At 47.7% G+C, this 19,940-nt stretch overlaps 1 protein-coding gene across 13 annotated transcripts in view; it reads left to right on the forward strand.

The window, feature by feature from the left end:
• The window catches only part of AP1B1 (adaptor related protein complex 1 subunit beta 1), a 78,587-nt gene that overhangs the window by 35,393 nt on the left and 23,254 nt on the right, over positions 1 to 19,940 (forward strand). For all 13 annotated transcript variants that reach the window (XM_037879067.2, XM_043529884.1, XM_043529885.1 and 10 more), the window contains 6 exons: positions 1,033 to 1,278; positions 1,505 to 1,695; positions 8,594 to 8,815; positions 12,222 to 12,342; positions 13,455 to 13,550; positions 17,456 to 17,571. In XM_037879067.2, the coding sequence (XP_037734995.1) occupies positions 1,033 to 1,278; positions 1,505 to 1,695; positions 8,594 to 8,815; positions 12,222 to 12,342; positions 13,455 to 13,550; positions 17,456 to 17,571 (992 nt within the window). The remainder of the gene's footprint in view (positions 1 to 1,032; positions 1,279 to 1,504; positions 1,696 to 8,593; positions 8,816 to 12,221; positions 12,343 to 13,454; positions 13,551 to 17,455; positions 17,572 to 19,940) is intronic.

Raw genomic sequence — 19,940 nt, forward strand, 5'->3', positions numbered from 1 at the left:
AGGAGGAAACAGGACACCCATCACCCAGTCCACCTTTACTTGTGCACCATATTCCTTCAGTCCTGGGCTTCCCTTTTCACCACTCCACCTAAGAACTTAATCCTGACCTGGCAGGATCTCCCTATGAGTGAGAATTCAGTCTCCATGTTCATTGAGTGTTCCCCTCACATCATTCCTACACACTGCATTTGATGGGAAACTAGTATCGGGCGTGGGAAGCCTGCAGACTAAATTGCCACTTAACCAGCTCCAAAGAAGTGGGCGCAGGTTGACTTTCTCAGCCTTACCCCTCTGGTCTTGGGTAAATCAGCTGTGATTCCCTGGGGCTTGAGCACTGGATGAAGAAACTAAACTTGGCCTTTATTTTAGCTCAGAAGAAATACTTCCATGGCAGTTGTACTTCTGTTATCCTCTCATAGAGGAAGTTCTGTCCCCTCCACGAGCCTCCCATGGCTAATGTCTGTCCTGGACCATCAGCAGAGTTCACCAGTAAGGATGGCTGCAGCTGAGAAGGTCTTCATGTTCTTGCTGTAGGAGTCTGCGGCTGCAGAATGAGAATGTGTTGGGAGCAAAGATGCTGTCAAAGCAGAATTTTAAATGGTTTTGGATTTGCTAGTTCTAGTTCATGCTGGAAGCCGAATACCCTTTGCGTAGGGGTGACTTACAGGTGAAGAAAAAGGTTACACTTGATGGCTTTTGCAGAAGGAATGTAAGCACTTGGCAGAGTTGGCATTCAGGTGATACCTAATAGGTATCTAAATGAGAAATGATGTCAACATCCAGACAGCTAGCATTAAGGGGTTAATATCTGCAATGTGGCCCAGGCTGTCAAACTCATGTTCCTGAAGTCCTAAATCCATATTGAGGCGCCTAAATGAGTGACCTGATCTTAGCACTCAATGCATGGCACCACTGGAATTCAGATCACTTTCATTTGGTTCCTAAATATGTACTAAGAGCTTCAGCCCCCAAGCCTGAAAATTGTGGCCCAAAGAAGTGACTGGAATCTAACTTCCCTTTTTAACCCCATAGGACTGTGAGGATCCCAACCCTCTGATCCGGGCTCTGGCTGTGCGGACAATGGGCTGTATCCGGGTGGATAAGATAACGGAGTATCTCTGTGAGCCCCTGAGGAAGTGTCTGAAGGATGAGGACCCCTATGTGCGCAAGACAGCAGCCGTCTGTGTTGCAAAGCTTCATGACATCAATGCTCAGCTTGTGGAGGACCAAGGTTTCCTGGACACACTGAAGGACCTCATCTCGGATTCCAACCCTATGGTGATTGTTCTTTTCGGCTTTCATTCACTGCTCTATGCTGTCTTTCTCTCTTCTCCTCCAGAAATAGAACCTAGATAGAGCCAGAAATAGAACCGAGATTTCCTGACACCCAGGTCCCCATCTGCTATCTCCTGGGCAATACTGCCTCCTTGCATGTATGTGACTATGAATGGGAAGGTGTTAGACTTGCAAAATGGATGTTAATTGCCTGCCTGTCCTCTCTCAGGTGGTGGCTAATGCAGTAGCAGCCCTTTCGGAAATAGCAGAGTCTCACCCAAGCAGTAACCTGCTGGACCTGAACCCTCAATCTATTAACAAGCTGCTGACGGCCCTGAATGAGTGCACTGAGTGGGGCCAGATCTTCATCCTGGACTGTCTGGCTAACTACATGCCCAAGGATGACCGGGAGGCACAGAGGTGAGGAGGTCGGGGGAAGCTGTGGATCCCGCTGTTGGGAGGCCCGGAGGTGGGGCCGGGTGGAAGGTCTGTGGATCCTGCTGTTGAGTTGCTGGGGCATCTGGACATTAGGGATCCAGAAATCAGGCTGATTGGCTAATGACTTAGCATATTTAACATCCCTGTGGTGGGAAGAACGCCTCACAGCCCAACACTGGGGCATTTAATTTCAGAAAGGGGAACGATGCAAAAATGAGGAGGTTAAACAGAAATTTAAAAGGTACAGTGACTAGAGTCTCTACGTAAAAGAATATGCCCCTCTGCCATGTACATTGGCCAAACTGGACAGTCTCTATGTAAGAGAATAAATGGACACAAATCAGACGTCAAGAATTATAACATTCAAAAACCAGTGGGAGAACACTTCACTTCAATCTCTCTGGTCATTCAGTTACAGACCTAAAAGTGGCAATTCTTCAACAAAAAAACATCAAAAACAGACTCCAGCGAGAGACTGCTGAATTGGAATTAATTTGCAAACTGGATACAATTATCTTAGGCTTGAATAGAGACTGGGAGTGGATGGGTCATTACACAAAGTAAAACTATTTCCCCATGTTTATCTCCCCCCCCCCCCCCCCCCACTGTTCCTCAAATGTTCTTGTCAACTGCTGGAAATGGCCCACCTAGATTATCACTACAAAAGGTGTCCCCCACCCCCACCCCGCTCTCCTGCTGGTAATAGCTCACTTTAAATGATCACTCTGGTTACAGCGTGTATGGTAACACCCATTGTTTCATGTTCTCTATGTATATAAATCTCCCCACTGTATTTTCCACTGAATGCATCCGATGAAGTGAGCTGTAGCTCACAAAAGCTTATGCTCAAATAAATTTGTTAGTCTCTAAGGTGCCACAAGTACTCCTTTTCTTTTTAGTGACTAGAGTGAAATCCCTGCAAGCTGCATGGACACTTTCAAAGACACCATAATAGAGGCTTACCTTAAATGTATACCCCAAATTAAAAAACACAGTAAAAGAACTAAAAAAGAGCCACCGTGGCTTAACAACCATGTAGAAGAAGCAGTGAGAAATAAAAAGGTATCTTTTAAAAAGTGGAAGTCAGATCCTAGTGAGGTAAATAGAAAGGAGCATAAACACTGCCAAATTTAAATGTAAAAATGTAATAAGAAAAGCCAAAAAGGAGTTTGAAGAACAGGTAGCCAACAACTCAAAAGGTAATAACAAAATGTTGTAGGTGACAAATCTGAGGAATTGTAGCAGATTGAAGTGTCACGAGAGGTGGTTTTGGAATTAATTGAGGAACTTAACAGTAACAAGTCACCGGGACCAGATGGCATTCACCCAAGAGTTCTGAAAGAACTCAAATGTGAAATTGCGGAACTATTAACTATGGTTGGTTTGTAACCTGTGCTTTAAATCAGCTACTGTACCCAATGACTGGAAGATAGCTAATGTAATGATAGCTAATGCCAATGTTTAAGAAGGGCTGTAGAGGTGATCCTGGCAATTAGACCGGTAAGTCTAACGTCAGTACCGGGTAAATTAGTTGAAACAATAGTAAAGAATAAAATTGTCAGACACATAGAAGAACATAAATTGTTGTGCAAAAGTCAACATGGTTTCTGAAAAGGGAGATCATGTCTTACTGATCTATTAGAGTTCTTTGAGGGGGTCAACAAACATGTGGACAAGGGGGATCCAGTGGACATAGTGTACTTCAATTTCCAGAAAGCCTTTGACAAGGTCCCTCACCAAAGGCTCTTACATAAATTAAGTTGTCGTGGGATAAGAGGGAAGATCCTTTCATGGATTGAGAACTGGTTAAAAGACAGGGAACAAAGGGTAGGAATAAATGGTAAATTTTCAGAATGGAGAGGGGTAACTAGTGGTGTTCCCCAAGGGTTAGTCCTAGGACCAGTCCTATTCAACTTATTCATAAATGATCTGGAGAAAGCGGTAAACAGTGAGGTGGTAAAGTTAGCAGACGATATTAAACTGCTCAAGATAGTTAAGACCAAAGCAGACTGTGAGGAACTTCAAAAAGATCTCACAAAACTAAGTGATTGGGCAACAAAATGGCAAATGAAATTTAATGTGGATAACTGTAAAGTAATGCACATTGGAAAAAATAACCCCACTTACACATACAATATGATGGGGGCTAATTTAGCTACAAGTAATCAGGAGAAAGATCTTGGAGTCATCATGGATAGTTCTCTGAAGAATCATAGAATATCAGGGTTGGAAGGGACCTCAGAAGGTCATTTAGTCCAACCCCCTGCTCGAAGCAGGACCAAGTCCCAGTTAAATCATCCCAGCCAGGGCTTTGTCAAGCCTGACCTTAAAAACCTCGAAGGAAGGAGATTCTACCACCTCCCTAGGTAACGCATTCCAGTGTTTCACCACCCTCTTAGTGAAAAAGTTTTTCCTAATATCCAATCTAAACCTCCCCCACTGCAACTTGACACCATTACTCCTCGTTCTGTCATCTGCTACCATTGAGAACAGTCTAGAGCCATCCTCTTTGGAACCCCCTTTCAGGTAGTTGAAAGCAGCTATCAAATCCCCCCTCATTCTTCTCTTCTGTAGACTAAACATCCCCAGTTCCCTCAGCCTCTCCTCATAAGTCATGTGTTCTAGACCCCTAATCATTTTTGTTGCCCTTCGCTGGACTCTCTCCAATTTATCCACATCCTTCTTGTAGTGTGGGGCCCAAAACTGGACACAGTACTCCAGATGAGGCCTCACCAGTGTCGAATAGAGGGGAACGATCACGTCCCTCGATCTGCTCGCTATGCCCCTACTTATACATCCCAAAATGCCATTGGCCTTTTTGGCAACAAGGGCACACTGCTGACTCATATCCAGCTTCTCGTCCACTGTCACCCCTAGGTCCTTTTCCGCAGAACTGCTGCCGAGCCATTCGGTCCCTAGTCTGTAGCGGTGCATTGGATTCTTCCGTCCTAAGTGCAGGACCCTGCACTTATCCTTATTGAACCTCATCAGATTTCTTTTGGCCCAATCCTCCAATTTGTCTAGGTCCTTCTGTATCCTATCCCTCCCCTCCAGCGTATCTACCACTCCTCCCAGTTTAGTATCATCCGCAAATTTTCTGAGAGTGCAATCCACACCATCCTCCAGATCATTTATGAAGATATTGAACAAAATCGGCCCCAGAACCGACCCCTGGGGCACTCCACTTGACACCGGCTGCCAACTAGACATGGAGCCATTGATCACTACCCGTTGAGCCCGACAATCTAGCCAACTTTCTACCCACCTTATAGTGCATTCATCCAGCCCATACTTCCTTAACTTGCTGACAAGAATACTGTGGGAGACCATATCAAAAGCTTTGCTAAAGTCAAGAAACAATACATCCACTGCTTTCCCTTCATCCACAGAACCAGTAATCTCATCATAAAAGGCGATTAGATTAGTCAGGCATGACCTTCCCTTGGTGAATCCATGCTGGCTGTTCCTGATCACTTTCCTCTCATGCAAGTGCTTCAGGATTGATTCTTTGAGGACCTGCTCCATGATTTTTCCAGGGACTGAGGTGAGGCTGACTGGCCTGTAGTTCCCAGGATCCTCCTTCTTCCCTTTTTTAAAGATTGGCACTACATTAGCCTTTTTCCAGTCATCTGGGACTTCCCCCGTTCGCCACGAGTTTTCAAAGATAATGGCCAATGGCTCTGCAATCACAGCCGCCAATTCCTTCAGTACTCTCGGATGCAACTCGTCCGGCCCCATGGACTTGTGCACGTCCAGCTTTTCTAAATAGTCCATAACCACCTCTATCTCCACAGAGGGCTGGCCATCTCTTCCCCATTTTGTGATGCCCAGCGCAGCAGTCTGGGAGCTGACCTTGTTAGTGAAGACAGAGGCAAAAAAAGCATTGAGTACATTAGCTTTTTCCACATCCTCTGTCACTAGGTTGCCTCTCTCATTCAGTAAGGGGCCCACACTTTCCTTGGCTTTCTTCTTGTTGCCAACATACCTGAAGAAACCCTTCTTGTTACTCTTGACATCTCTTGCTAGCTGCAGCTCCAGGTGCGATTTGGCCCTCCTGATATCATTCCTACATGCCCGAGCAATATTTTTATACTCTTCCCTGGTCATATGTCCAACCTTCCACTTCTTGTAAGCTTCTTTTTTATGTTTAAGATCCGCTAGGATTTCATCATTAAGCCAAGCTGGTCGCGTGCCATATTTACTATTCTTTCGACTCATCGGGATGGTTTGTCCCTGTAACCTCAACAGGGATTCCTTGAAATACAGCCAGCTCTCCTGGACTCCTTTCCCCTTCATGTTAGTCCCCCAGGGGATCCTACCCATCCGCTCCCTGAGGGAGTCGAAGTCTGCTTTCCTGAAGTCCAGGGTCCGTATCCTGCTGCTTACCTTTCTTCCCTGCGTCAGGATCCTGAACTCAACCAACTCATGGTCACTGCCTCCCAGATTCCCATCCACTTTTGCTTCCCCCACTAATTCTACCCGGTTTGTGAGCAGCAGGTCAAGAAAAGCGCCCCCCCTAGTGGGCTCCTCTAGCACTTGCCCCAGGAAATTGTCCCCTACGCTTTCCAAAAACTTCCTGGATTGTCTATGCACCGCTGTATTGCTCTCCCAGCAGATATCAGGAAAATTAAAGTCATCCATGAGAACCAGGGCGTGCGATCTAGTAGCTTCTGCGAGTTGCCAGAAGAAAGCCTCATCCACCTCATCCCCCTGGTCCGGTGGTCTATAGCAGACTCCCACCACTACATCACTCTTGTTGCACACACTTCTAAACTTAATCCAGAGACACTCAGGTTTTTCTACAGTTTCGTACCGGAGCTCTGAGCAGTCATACTGCTCCCTTACATACAGTGCTACTCCCCCACCTTTTCTGCCCTGCCTGTCCTTCCTGAACAGTTTATAACCATCCATGACAGTACTCCAGTCATGTGAGTTATCCCACCAAGTCTCTGTTATTCCGATCACGTCATAGTTCCTTGACATCACCAGGACCTCCAGTTCTCCCTGCTTGTTTCCAAGGCTTTGTGCATTCGTATATAAGCACTTGAGATAACCTGTTGATCGCCCCTCATTCCCAGTATGAGACAGGAGCCCTCCCCTCACAGACATTCCTGCCTGTGCTTCCTCCCGGTATCCCGCTTTCCCACTTACCTCAGGGCTTTGGTCTCCTTCCCCCGGTGAACCTAGTTTAAAGCCCTCCTCACTAGGTTAGCCAGCCTGCTGGCAAAGATGCTCTTACCTCTCTTCGTAAGGTGGAGCCCGTCTCTGCCCAGCACTCCTTCTTCATGGAACACCATCCCATGGTCAAAGAATCCAAAGCCTTCTCTCCGACACCACCTGCGTAGCCATTCATTGACTTCCACGATTCGACGGTCCCTACCCAGGCCTTTTCCTTCCACGGGGAGGATGGACGAGAACACCACTTGTGCCTCAAACTCCTTTATCCTTCTTCCCAGAGCCACATAGTCCGCAGTGATCCGCTCAAGGTCATTCTTGGCAGTATCATTGGTGCCCACGTGGAGAAGCAGGAAGGGGTAGACATCCACGCAGTGTGCAGCGGCAGTCAAAAAAGCAAACTGGATGTTAGGAATCATTAAAAAAAGGGATAGAGAATAAGACGGAGAGTATCTTATTGCCTTTCTATAAATCCATGGTATGCCCACATCTTGAATACTTCGTACAAATGTGGTCCCCTCATCTCAAAAAAGACACACTGGCGTTAGAAAAGGTTCAGAAAAGGGCAACTAAAATGATGAGGGGTTTGGAACGGGTCCCATATGAGGAGAGATTAAAGAGGCTAGGACTTTTCAACTTGGAAAAGAGGGGATATGATAGAGGTCTATAAAATCATGAGTGGTGTGGAGAAAGTGAATAAGGAAAAGTTATTTACTTGTTCCCATAATATAAGAACTAGGGGCCACCAAATGAAATTAATGGGTAGCAGGTTTAAAACAAATAAAAGGAAGTTCTTCTTTACTCAGCGCACAGTCAACCTGTGGAACTCCTTGCCTGAGGAGGTTGTGAAGGCTAGGACTATAACAGGGTTTAAAAGAGAACTGGATAAGTTCATGGAGGTTAAGTCCATTAATAGCTATTAGCCAGGATGGGTAAGGAATGGTGTCCCTAGCCTCTGTTTGTCAGAGGGTGGAGATGGATGGCAGGAGAGAGATCACTAGATCATTACCTGTTAAGTTCACTCCCTCTGGGGCACCTGGCATTGGCCACTGTCGGTAGACAGGATATTGTGCTGGATGTACCTTTGGTCTGACCCAGTACGGCCATTCTTATGTTCTTAGTTTCTTGAGCTATATGGGACCTATACGCTTCTTTAAATGAGTAGACCATATAGACCACATCCCTCCAGTGCCAGGTCTCCCTGCAGAACCCTGGTTTTTATACCCTGGCCAGTGCAAGGAGTAAGTATCACTAGTTCCCTGGGGCATATCTCTTCCTGTTCTTTATCTGAGAGTCCACTGTTATGCTGTTCTGTTCAATCAAGGAGACCTAGACTCTGCTTCTTCCTGAGTGTGTTGGCTTCTAGGTCACCTCGAGGTGATGGCTCAGAAGTGGCATGAGATACTTTTCTTTACTGGCTGAGTTAGTTCACCAGCACTGGCAGTGAGGGCTCAAGTTTAGGACCCTATCTCTGATCCATTGTTGGGTTTGCCCCTCCAGCAGTACTGTGAGCCCAGATTACTTTCAGGGCAGCAAAGCATGAAAGAAATGGTTGAAAGTAGTCCCTAATGTGAACCAAATACTGGCACAGGCTTGTAACCTTGGTGGTACTTGCAAAGTTTTGTCTTAAGGGTTAAAACTCTTTTCTATCCAGTGGCTTTGTATTTGCTTTTTTTGTTCTCCCTTCTCCCCGCACCCCTCCCAGCATCTGTGAACGGGTGACGCCCCGGCTGTCCCATGCCAACTCTGCTGTGGTCCTGTCAGCAGTGAAAGTGCTGATGAAGTTCATGGAGATGCTGTCAAAGGACCTGGATTATTATGGCACCCTGCTGAAGAAGTTGGCTCCTCCTCTGGTCACGCTGCTCTCGGCGGAGCCTGAGCTGCAGTACGTGGCTCTCCGCAACATCAACCTCATTGTGCAGAAGAGGTGAGATGCAGCCGTCTAATGCTGCAGGGAGGCAGGGTAGGGAGGCACAGTCAGCTCCTCTTCTGTGCCAGGCCTGGCTGGCCTCAGACAAACCCTTCTCCCTGCTCAGACCTCAGCAGTGGGGCCTTAACCACCCAGGAATCGAATGCCCTGAATATAAATTACTTTGTAAGCTACACAGCAGAACGCAATATACGTGGCCCAGCCCCCGTTGTGATAGTCCAGTTACAGATGTACAGCTTGAGCTTTCAGAACGTCAGTGATGACAATCGCTGGCATGGGCTTGCTTTAAATCCCGGTAGAATCCTGCCTCTTTCCTCGGCAGTGCTGGAATCCCAGAGACGCTGTGAATCAAGAAATGAAATGGACTAGAAACTAAGGGTTTGTCTACACTGCCATCACAGGATGCCATTGCAGCTCACGGGGCAGAGCCAAGCTCTGACTGAGCTATTTCAGGGCCTGGAGCAGGGAAGCCACCGAAGCACACGCTGTCATGGCTTCCCTGCAGTGGTATCTGAACTAGCCAGGTCAAAGCTAGGTCTGAACCAGCTCTAATGACACCCTGTGATTGCAGTGTAGATATATCTTTAGATACAAGCGTCACTCTCCAAGTGAAGTGTGTACTGTTGGTTGCCTTCTCATGCTTTATGCTGTACATGATACAACTGTCAAATTCTTTTTCAGTTATCAAATGTCTATTGACTTAGGGAAAAATCATTTTTGTGTCGCTCTTTAAAACGTAGCTGTTCCTTTTCAAATAAAGGAATATCTGAAAGCGCCCTTTCCTGCTTCATGCAACTTCTAAAATCTGCCTATGTCCAATGGGGCGTTACAGGCTACAGGTATGTAGACAGCGTCTTCCTTACAAGCTCTACAAGACTAACCAGCCACTGTAAACCATAACTAGATGGTGAGTTCTGTCCACCAGTGGTTAAGGGAGAGTCCAGATCAGATGTTTACATTTCTTTCCTAGCCATTATTGCATGTTGAAATTAGAAGCTTCTTCTGGAAGTGGAGAGCAAATAGAACTGAGAAAGGTGGGTCAGCTAATAGGTTGTTAATCTAAAAACCAGTCCCGTTCTCAGTTTGGAGAGGACTGATGGTCTAGTGCAGGGGAGCGCAAACTTTTTGGCTCGAGGGCCACATCTGGATGGGGAAATTGCATGCGGGGCAGGGGGTTGGGTGTGGGAGGGGGCTCAGGGCAGGGGTGCGGAGTGAGCAGGGAGCTCAGGGCAGGGAGTTGGGGTGCAGAAGGGCTTTGGACTCTGGCCCAGTGCTGCTTACCTGGAGCCGCTCCGGGGTGACAGCGGCGCAAGCTGCTGCCAAGGCAGGCTCCCTGCCTGTCCTGGCCCTGCGCCACTCCCAGAAGCAGCCGGCACCACGTCCCTGCGGCCCCTGGGGGACGGGGAGCAGAGGGCTCTGTGTGCTGCCCTTCCTTGTGGGTACATCCCCTGAAGCTCCCTTTGGCTGCGGTTCCCCGTTCCGGGGCAATGGGAGCTGCCAGGGGTCGGTGCCAACAAAATAAAACCACGTCAGTGAGAGGCATAGAGCTTTTTGCAGCAAAGTTAAAGCGGGAAAGCATCAGTGTAGATGCTGCTGTTCGTTGTGTCGCCGTAACTGGCCTCCCCCAGTATCCCACAATGCCCACCATGACTGTCCTGCTCACTGATCTGAACTTTGCTGCCCTGCAGGCATGCACCCCTCCCCTTTCAAAGGTCCAGGAAGCTTTGACATTCCTCAGCATGGAGAGCCCATATGCTGAGCATGCAGCTTCCAGCAGCAAAACAGTCCAGGCCGGAGAGCCTTTGCTACCTTGGTCTGTGGGCTGAGGAGGATGTAGGAGAACTGGGAGGGAATCTCAGAACCATCCTGCTCTCCCCAGCACTAGGAACACAGCGGCAGGTGGAGGAGGCTGCTGCAGCTCAGGGATAAGAAGAGAGAGACTGCAGAGCTGTGTTGAGCCAGGGAAGGAGGCGGGGGCTGATGTGAGGGTGGGTGTCCCCCTCCCCCTGCCTCAGGATTGGTTGGTTCCGGCTGCTGTCTGAACTAAGAGACAGCATGCTGACACACTCACGCTCCCACAACACACATGTACTCTGTCTCTCCCCCCACATACACACACGCTCCCTGTCACACACACTTCCCCACCACACACGTCCGTTGAAAAGCAGCTGGCAAGGCAATCTAGTAGGATGCCCATGGAATGATGGGTTCAGAAATCTGCATCATGTAATGCTGTACCTACTCCATGAGGCATTGCAAACCTTTCCCAAAGCACTGTGCAGCCAGTTAGTGGAACAGCTACCCACAGTGCACTGCTCTGTCGATGCAAGAGCTGCTAGTGTGGATGTGCTCTGCCAACACAAGGAGTATAGTGTGGACATGCAACAGCGGTTTAATTAAAGCGGTTGCTGTATGTTGGCTTAACTTTTGTCTACAAAACTCTAATGTAGACAAGGCCTAAAGATTGATTGAGCTCAGATGCTATGGTAATGGTGGCCATACAAGTCCCCAAGAGTTTTCTATCCTCAGCCCTTCCATGTTGCCTTGTGCAAACCCCAGAAGCAGTTGCTGCTGCAGAAATAACCCTGTTGTCCTCGAGAAAAGTGTGCGTTGGGGAAGGAGGGGAGGATTGTATAAATTATCTCCAAACTTGTAGCTGTTTTTCCCCCCAATTGCGATGCCCTGCTCAGTACTGTTCTTGAGCACTGATACCGAGATGGAGCCTAGTGGCCAGCTAGATCGGACTCTCCTTGTGGTGGGCACTGTGCTACTCAAGGCTTTCAGGAAGCTTTATTGTGCTGCCATCTGTGGTTAAGATCCTCTATCACAAGGTCTTGGTCAGTTCTTCAGCCCTCTCTACGCACCAGCTACAGCATGCGACCAACGCTTCTAGCTAACTCAAAAGGGAATCAGTTTTATGTTTCAGGATATCAGATGATTGCAGGGGTCAGAGCATATTTCTCTCTTTCTGCCTCCCTCCCACATGTACAGCATTGTACAATGCAGCTAGCTGCATTAGAAGGGAGAATTGCGGGGGTCACTTATCTCAAAAGATTCAGGTACTGCCACTGCCAGAAGCAGGATATTGGACCTGAAAGATGAATGACCTGACCTAGCAAATCCCATGTTCCCATCCAAGCTGGGTGTGCTCCTTCAGACTTGGAAGGTTGAGGGAATGGTGAAGAGGAGCAGCGTGCGGCTAAAACCATCGAGTCACTCCCAACCTCACCACGAGGCTCTGAGGTTTGGGAAGCAGTTATGTTGACACAGGTGCATGTTGGACATCCTCAGCACATGGGGCTGGGGGGATCAGCACTGGATTTTAAAATGGCTCTTTGCTGGTTCACATGATAAAATGTAAAGAGTTAGAGTGCCATTTAACACTGCCTGTCTCCCCCTCCAGGCCTGAAATCCTGAAGCATGAGATGAAAGTGTTTTTTGTGAAGTACAACGACCCCATCTACGTAAAACTGGAGAAACTGGACATCATGATCCGTCTGGCTTCCCAGGCCAACATTGCTCAGGTCAGCCCTCCTCCCCAGGTGATCCAGCCCACTTTGTGCCTGCTGGATGGAGCAGGCTGTGGGAAGGTTGTTCCCCATGGTCACCCTTTGGTCTGGTGTAACAATCTGCAAGTTCCTGAAAGGTATAAACTGTGACTAGAAAACCTAGTCTGGCTGGTGAAATGGGGGAAGGGGGTGATGATTGTGTGACACTAAACCAAGGAGTTGACAATGTTACTCGTGGGAGTGGGAATTTCATAGTGGAGAGCTCTGGTAGGGTCTGAACCAAAGCCCACTGAAGCCAATGGAACAACTCCCCTTCTGAGTTCAGCCTTTGGCTCTTGGCCCTAGACTGGGGACTCTTCTCCCAAGGGCAGTGATAGAAACCCCAGGGCTGGCGATATTTAAAGTGGGCTGGACTAAGGGCAGAGCCCTGTCTTCGTCCCAAGGAGGGCTGGACTGTCCGCCTGGTAAAAGTCCGTTTTTCCAGCACCAGTTTCAGGGGCGGGGGCTGAGTTCTCTAGCATTGCTGCCCTCCAGCATTCTCTGCAGACCGATGCCTGCTGAGAGAGCTAAGCAAGTTCTAGAAGGATCCACGATCCCAATCCCCTTTGTCTCTCACGTCCCCTGCCATACCAGCATCAGCACTGTACCTTCACTATTACAGTGGGAGAGCTGGAAATTTCTGCTTCACGCCTGTGCCCTGCCTATGCACACGCACACCTCAGTAGCATGTGCTTCCTTACCTCCGTGCCTCCTCGTTACCTAAGAGTAGCACTGCAAGCTTCCTTGCTTTCAGCCAGCATTAAATACCAAGGGGGAGCCTTGTCAAGCAGCCATATCTGGTTAGCATTCTGCGAGGGTTTTACTTAGTCTCGGCTTATGAATATTGTGGCTAATGAGATACTAAGGGTGTGTAGCTCTTCAGAACATTGGCAAACTGTGCCCTCTGAAGCCAGCAGACCACGATGCTGTCAAGAATGTTTTGTCAGCCTGAGCCTCTGGCTGTTTAGCAGCCCATTATCACATCCCTTTTGAGGGATCCTGGCCCCCTACTGCCAAAGGGCAGGGGCATCTGCTCCGGTGACTCCTGCCTGGTGGGACAGGGCTCACCTTTCTGCCCTCCCTGGCAGGTGCTTGCGGAGCTGAAGGAGTATGCGACAGAAGTGGATGTGGACTTTGTGAGGAAGGCAGTCCGAGCCATCGGCCGCTGTGCCATCAAGGTTGAGGTGAGTGGCAGGATGTGTTGGCCAGCATGACAAGGAGAAGCCTCTCTCCTGTGGGGAAAGCTGGGGCTGGGTTTAGTTTAAAGAAATTCAAGCCTGAGCTGTGTAACAAATCAAAGCTACACCTTCTGGGGGAGAGGGGAAGGGTGATCTTCAGACATAGTTCCTCTAGATGTGCCCTCATGCATCAGCTGTTCCTCATGTACTGTGTTTAATTGTGTCCTAACTGCAGGAGGCCAGATTCAGAAGTAGGGTGCAAAAAGGTGTAACTTCACATTTGGATTGAATTAATCGTCCCATGCTTGATTCCATACGTCCCCTCTTCTTCTCTCCTCTGCTCAAAGTGCTAAGCACTTACAGCCTCGAGGAACAAGATCTAGGAGAATCTTTGCTTTTGCTTTTGCGAGCTCGAGAGAGGTGGGGCTGCAGTTGTTCCGGGAGGTATATTTCCATCAGTACTTCTAGAGAGGGGCATGGAATTTATTTAATCCATCCATGCAGTAGTCTCAATTGTCAAGGCTTGTGCTCTGGTACTACTGCATCCTTGGGCCTTTTGACCCAGAGCTAAGATGGCTATTGCTTGTGACAGACTGGACAGGGAAATATGTATTGATAAGCTTCGTCAGTGAAGCAAGTGATTAACAGTTTGACTTGTTGAGAGACTGTAGGAGACTTGGGATTAAGCTAAGCCTTCGCTTGGGTGTGTCGGAGGCCTTTGTTCCCACTCAGGAGTAATTTGGAGGAAAGGACTATCGAACCTTCCTGAAATTCCGGATGCTTCCCCATGGCTTTGTGTTGTCTCCAAGCCACCTATTTATAGACAAATTCAGGATGAATTTTATTTGACAGATGTTAAATTATGTGTATTAATGCCAAATACTCTAAAGCAAATTAGAGAAATAGCTTGGCAATAGCAACCCAGCCATGTTGGAAATAAACTGTTAAACAAGGCATACCTGGAGCTAGCTTGGCCTTCCTTCACTCAAATCCACCGTGAGTGTGTGAATCTGAGTGAGAACCTAGTAAGCCCAGGCTGGAGCTCTCGTTACACAAATCCAATCATTCTGCGGCTGCGAGATCCTCTTCTGAACTGGGGCTTCTTACCATGTGCAGTATTTGGCTCGGCTGTTGAACTTTTTCCCCTTGTGGTTGACTCTTCTCTCAGTGATCTCAGATGAACAATGTTAATAAAATTATAGACTCCCAGCCTTTGCCTTTAACATAGACATCTGGCAGGCTTCAGAGTCTTCCATGGCCATTGTGGTAGTCAGGACAGGAAGCCTCTGCTGGCATAGAAATGTGAGAAATGAACAATTACATCATTTATTAAGAAGTGCCACATATAGGCAACATGTCATGTGGCTCAGGCTTAAATTTTGTGTTAAAAGTGAGATGAAGAAAAGATTAATATTCTCTTTCCCCATAGGTTTCAGAGGGGCAGCCGCATTAGTCTGTATCAGCAAAAACAACGAGGAGTCCTTGTGGCACCTTAGAGACGAACACATTTATTTGGGCATAAGCTTTCATGGGCTAGAACCCAAGTGGGTTCTTTCTCATAGAGAGGGCAACTGTTAAACTGAGTTTGTTTGCTAATGATTGGGACACGCTCTGCTTGTTTGTGTCATTAGTATAGTGCTCTACCTAATGTGGCTGGAGTCACTGCCGTAGCAAAGCAAGGCCCTACACTTAACTTGTAGACATGTATCTGTCATGTGATAACTTTGGAACCCTGTATCTGATCAATTTCCCTAGAATGCTCCTTGAAATTTTGGATTTTTAACAGAACAGGGACTTAAAGGGGTGGGTATGGACTTAGTGATGGGGGCATGGGGAGCAAGGATCTGCAAGAAAATGGTGGCAAGGGAGTCTGGGAAGTTGACAGACTTCCCTGGAGTGCAACCCGGAACTTGGGTAGCGCTGAGCCTTCTGTCACACCAGACTGGGCTGCCTTATTCACTGTGATACTGTGACAAGTTGCAGACCTCTCCCACTCGGACACTCACACAAGCATTTACACAGGCAGGGACACACCCAGCTGCAGTTACATTAATGCCTTTGCCAGTCACTCAACAATAGAGAGGCTTCAGCCCCCAGCCTATGACCCCAGAGCTGTACCATCTTGCCCTGACCAGAGTAAGTTTATTACCCAGTCCCCCCTCCCTCCCTCAGTGTGGAGAGGACAATGCACCAGCTCCTGTTAGTGAGCAGATTTTCTTTTGCACTTCAAACACACTATTTTAGGTAAAAAGTATAAAACAGATTTATTAACTACAGAGAGATTTTAAGTGATTATAAGTAATAGCATACAGATCAAAGTTGGTGACCTAAGAAATAAACAAAATCACAATCTAAGTTCTATACACTAGACAGTATTTGAATCAAGCAGTGTCTCACCCTGATGGCACAGGCAGTTTACAGATCTTTCATACACAGGCTGGGATTCCTACTTGTCCACCTGGGACCACCTTCCCCAGTTCAGTTTTTGTTTCTAAGGTGTTTCCAGGTGTTGAGTTGTAGGGGGAGTAAGGCCCAGTGGTGGTGTCACTTCCCCCTTTTATAGCTTCTTCCATGTGGAGGGACCTTCTTTGTTCCAAGCAAAATCCCCAGCACAGTTAATGGAAAAGTACAGGCACAAGATGGAGTCCAATATCACATGATCTAGTCACGTGCCCTTGTATGCTTCGATTAGTCATAGCAGCCATTACTCATATACTCATTGAAGTGTCCACAGGAAAGTCCATCAGATGAGGATAAGCTTTCCCGATGGCCTCAGGGGGTGCTGGAACAATTTTTATAGTTGTTTGTCGATCAAAGGGGCCATGGTGTTTATAGTGAGGGTGCTGAGAGCTATTGAACCAAACTGTAAACCCTTTATATAATGGAAACCACTTCAAGCCAGGGGGTGTGGTAGTACTCCCAACACCCTTAATTCCAGCATTTATGCATGGCCCATTGTTTTTGTTGATAAGCCATTACCTTGAATAGTCTGTTTACAATGTGCTGGTTAAACTAGATGTAAAGTAACTTGTGGGAGTTATCCAGGAGCAAGCACCTTTGAAATACAGATGCATAGTCAATATTCATTACTTCAGATACAAAAATGATACGTGCATACAAATGGGATAAACCTATTGAGCAAACCATAACTTTTTCCATTGATGCCTCACATGACATATTTTATATAAGATACATCACAATTATATCACAGTTGCCTCATAATTATATCATTCTGGTGAATATGGGAGTACTGAGTGTCACAGAAGTATGGGGAGGGAAGCAGAGACCTGGAGTGGAGAATTGGGGAGGGAGAAATGAGGACCGTGTGGGAGGGGAAAAGTGGAAACTTGGAAGTGAGGAGAAATGCGGGGAGCAGAGACCCTGGCATGGGAGGAACAGTGCTGACCCCTGGTATGAGTGTAGGGGAGAAATGGGGGCACACGGAATCCCTGCCGAGGGAGTGAATGGGGGGCAATGGTATGGGGGAAAAGGGTAATTAAGAGAGCACACAGCCTCTGGTGTGTGGAAGGAGGAGGAAATGGGGAGCATAAGAGCCCCTGGCTGTCGGGAGCGTGGTGGGGGGAGTTGCAGGGAGTTTTTGCAAGAGAGGGGGATGAGAGGGTGACCTCCAGTGAGCTTGTAGAGTGGATGGAGGCTACAAGGAGCTCCTGGTATGTGTGAAGAGCTCCGCTGAAACAAGGTGAGGTTGCATCCCTCTAGTGTGTACAGGAACTGTCGGAGGGGACACAAGTGCCTCTGCTTTCTGTGCCCAGAAGTTCTGCCTTGCTGCTGGTACCACTCTCACTCCATCTCCAGGGACGCACCAAACGCAGTGGGACTCCCTGGTGGGGCTGTCAGTTCTCTGTTCTCCTTTGCTGCTGATCGATCATGTCCCTCTCTTCTCTGAACAGCAATCAGCGGAGCGCTGCGTCAGCACGCTGCTCGACCTCATCCAGACCAAAGTCAACTATGTGGTGCAAGAAGCCATTGTGGTTATCAAGGACATCTTCCGCAAGTACCCGAACAAGTACGTGAGCACCACCTGCTGACCGCTCCTCTGAGTGCTGCTCCAGTGAGCCTGAGCAACTGCTCACGGGGCCAGGCTTGCTAGCTTGCTTTGCTGCTCAGTCTAGCAAGCCTTTCAAGGGCCTGATAGAAAGGAGGTCGTGTTCTGGGGAAATCTTTCTGCACCTGCCCCCTTTTTTAAGACCCTATTTAGGAAAGCAGCTAAGCGCATGCTCAAGTTCCATTGACTTCCATGTGACTTAAGCACGTGCTTAAGTCCTTTGTGAAATTGGAGCCAATGCAAACCCCTTGTGTGCCAGCCATACAGTTATTCCCAGTGATGTGAGGGAGGCCGCATGAAGTCTGGGATTTGCAACACACTAAGACATGGATGGCTGTCAGTTATCTGTGAGGCTGACAGTCTTTGTGCCTGAATCCCTGGCCTGAGCTGGACTGTACATGAAACAGGGGTGGTGTCTTTTGTGAGAATAAAGTTGGGGTACAGGAAAGCCAGCCACAGCTCTGAGCCTCAAGATCCAAAGATGGGATGAAGCCCCAGAAGAGAGATCAGATAACCGGGCAAGAAGTTTAAAGTGATTTTTTTGGATCCATGCATTAGCATATTCAACTGGCTCTAACCTCTCTCCTCATGACTCAGCTTCTCTGATGCTAGTATGTGACAACACCCATAGATGGAGAGAACAGTAGGGCTGAATGAGACAGGATTCTCGAATGAGCAGCGTCTTTAGTGAAGGGCCCTTGGCAGGAGGGAGAGCTAGGCTCCTGGTTGCATTGTAATGTGCTGAAGTCCCCTTCCTTCTTGTATCTCGGCATAGCAGGGAGGGGACTGTCACAAACAGGAAATAATGGCATCTCTGGCAGTAATTGTCAGCTAAAGGCTGCTGTGATGGGTTGGACACTCCCCCTCCCCCCATTCGGGGTGCCACCTGATGTGCTGGGGTCCCACTGAGCCCGCCTGTCCCACCAGCCTGGGTTCCCCTTATTCTGTGCTGCTGTGACCGGCTCGGAAGCCCCCTTCCAGCACACACACAGGTAGGGACACGGAAGCCCCCTTCCAGCTGTAGAATCACACACAGTCTACAATCAGCTCTCTGTGGGAGGACGGGGGACACTTTGGTGCACACCCCCTCTGGATTGTAAACCCAAAATTATATTGTCTTGTACGGTATAGAGATTTATACAGCATAAGCTCATAAAATTCTCCCCCTCCCTCAATGTGGAGGAAGATATGCACAGCTCTTTGCCCCTCTTCCCCCAGTCATGAATTATACAAACTGGATTTTGGAATAGACAAAAAACAAGTTTAACTACAAAAGGTAAATTTAAAGTGATTATAGGGGATAGCAAACAGATCAAAGCAGATTACTGAGCAAATAAAACAAAACATGCAAGCTAAGCTTAATAGACTAAGGAATAGTGGCTACAAAGAATAATTTCTCACCCTAAATGTTGTTTCAAGCAGGTTGCAGAGTTTCTTGAAGGTAAACTGCACCGCTTGCAGCTTAAATCTCCAGGGATTCCTTTCACAGGCTGCCCTTTCTCGCCTGGGCTCAGCCCCTGCCTCCCCCAGCTTAGTTCCCTTGTTTCTTCAGGTGTTTTCAGCAGTCTTCCTTCTTGTGCGGGGAGACAGTGGAGAAGAGCCCAGATTAACTCACTCCCCAGCCTTAAATAGGATTTGCATATGGCAGGAATCCTTTGTTTCCCATCCTGTGGAAAAATACCAGCAATTTAAGATGATATCCTGTACCAGGTGACATGATCACATGACCCTGCAGTGTCAAAGCAGCATCCCAGGAAACTTCTCAGGAAGGAGGGAGATTAGTATCTTCGAAGCCTTATTGTCCTTCCTAATAGTCCATCCAGGCTGTTTGCATACTGTCTGGGCACTCCCCAGGTGAAAACATGGTTGTAATTACTACTTAGTCAATATTTCTAATTCCAGATACAGAAATGATACATGCATACAAATTGGATAATCACATTCAGTTAATCACATTCAGTAAATCATAACCTTTCTCATGATAGGTTTCCAACCCATCTTTCACAAAACATATCTTAGTTATGCCATATTCATATAATATTTCTGTGAAGAATTTGGGCCGTAATGTCACAGCTGCCACTGAGCTGGAGAAGATAGCAGAGGGTGACCAGGATGAGTTGCTTATGACTTAATTATATAGAGAGGCTAGAGGATCCAGGCCTATACTCTCTGAAAAGGCGATGATGTGGCTGAAGTAGACCCAGCCCTCGTGCACGCTGCAGACTCGCACTATACAATTTCTGATTTTGTCAAAGGCAAGAGCAATGGGCACAGACTGCTGCTAATAATGAAGGGTCTGTCTCTAGATGCTGTCTCTGAACAAAGCATAG

Source organism: Chelonia mydas, chromosome 15 (genome assembly GCF_015237465.2).
Source record: "Chelonia mydas isolate rCheMyd1 chromosome 15, rCheMyd1.pri.v2, whole genome shotgun sequence".
Lineage (NCBI taxonomy): Eukaryota > Metazoa > Chordata > Testudines > Cheloniidae > Chelonia > Chelonia mydas.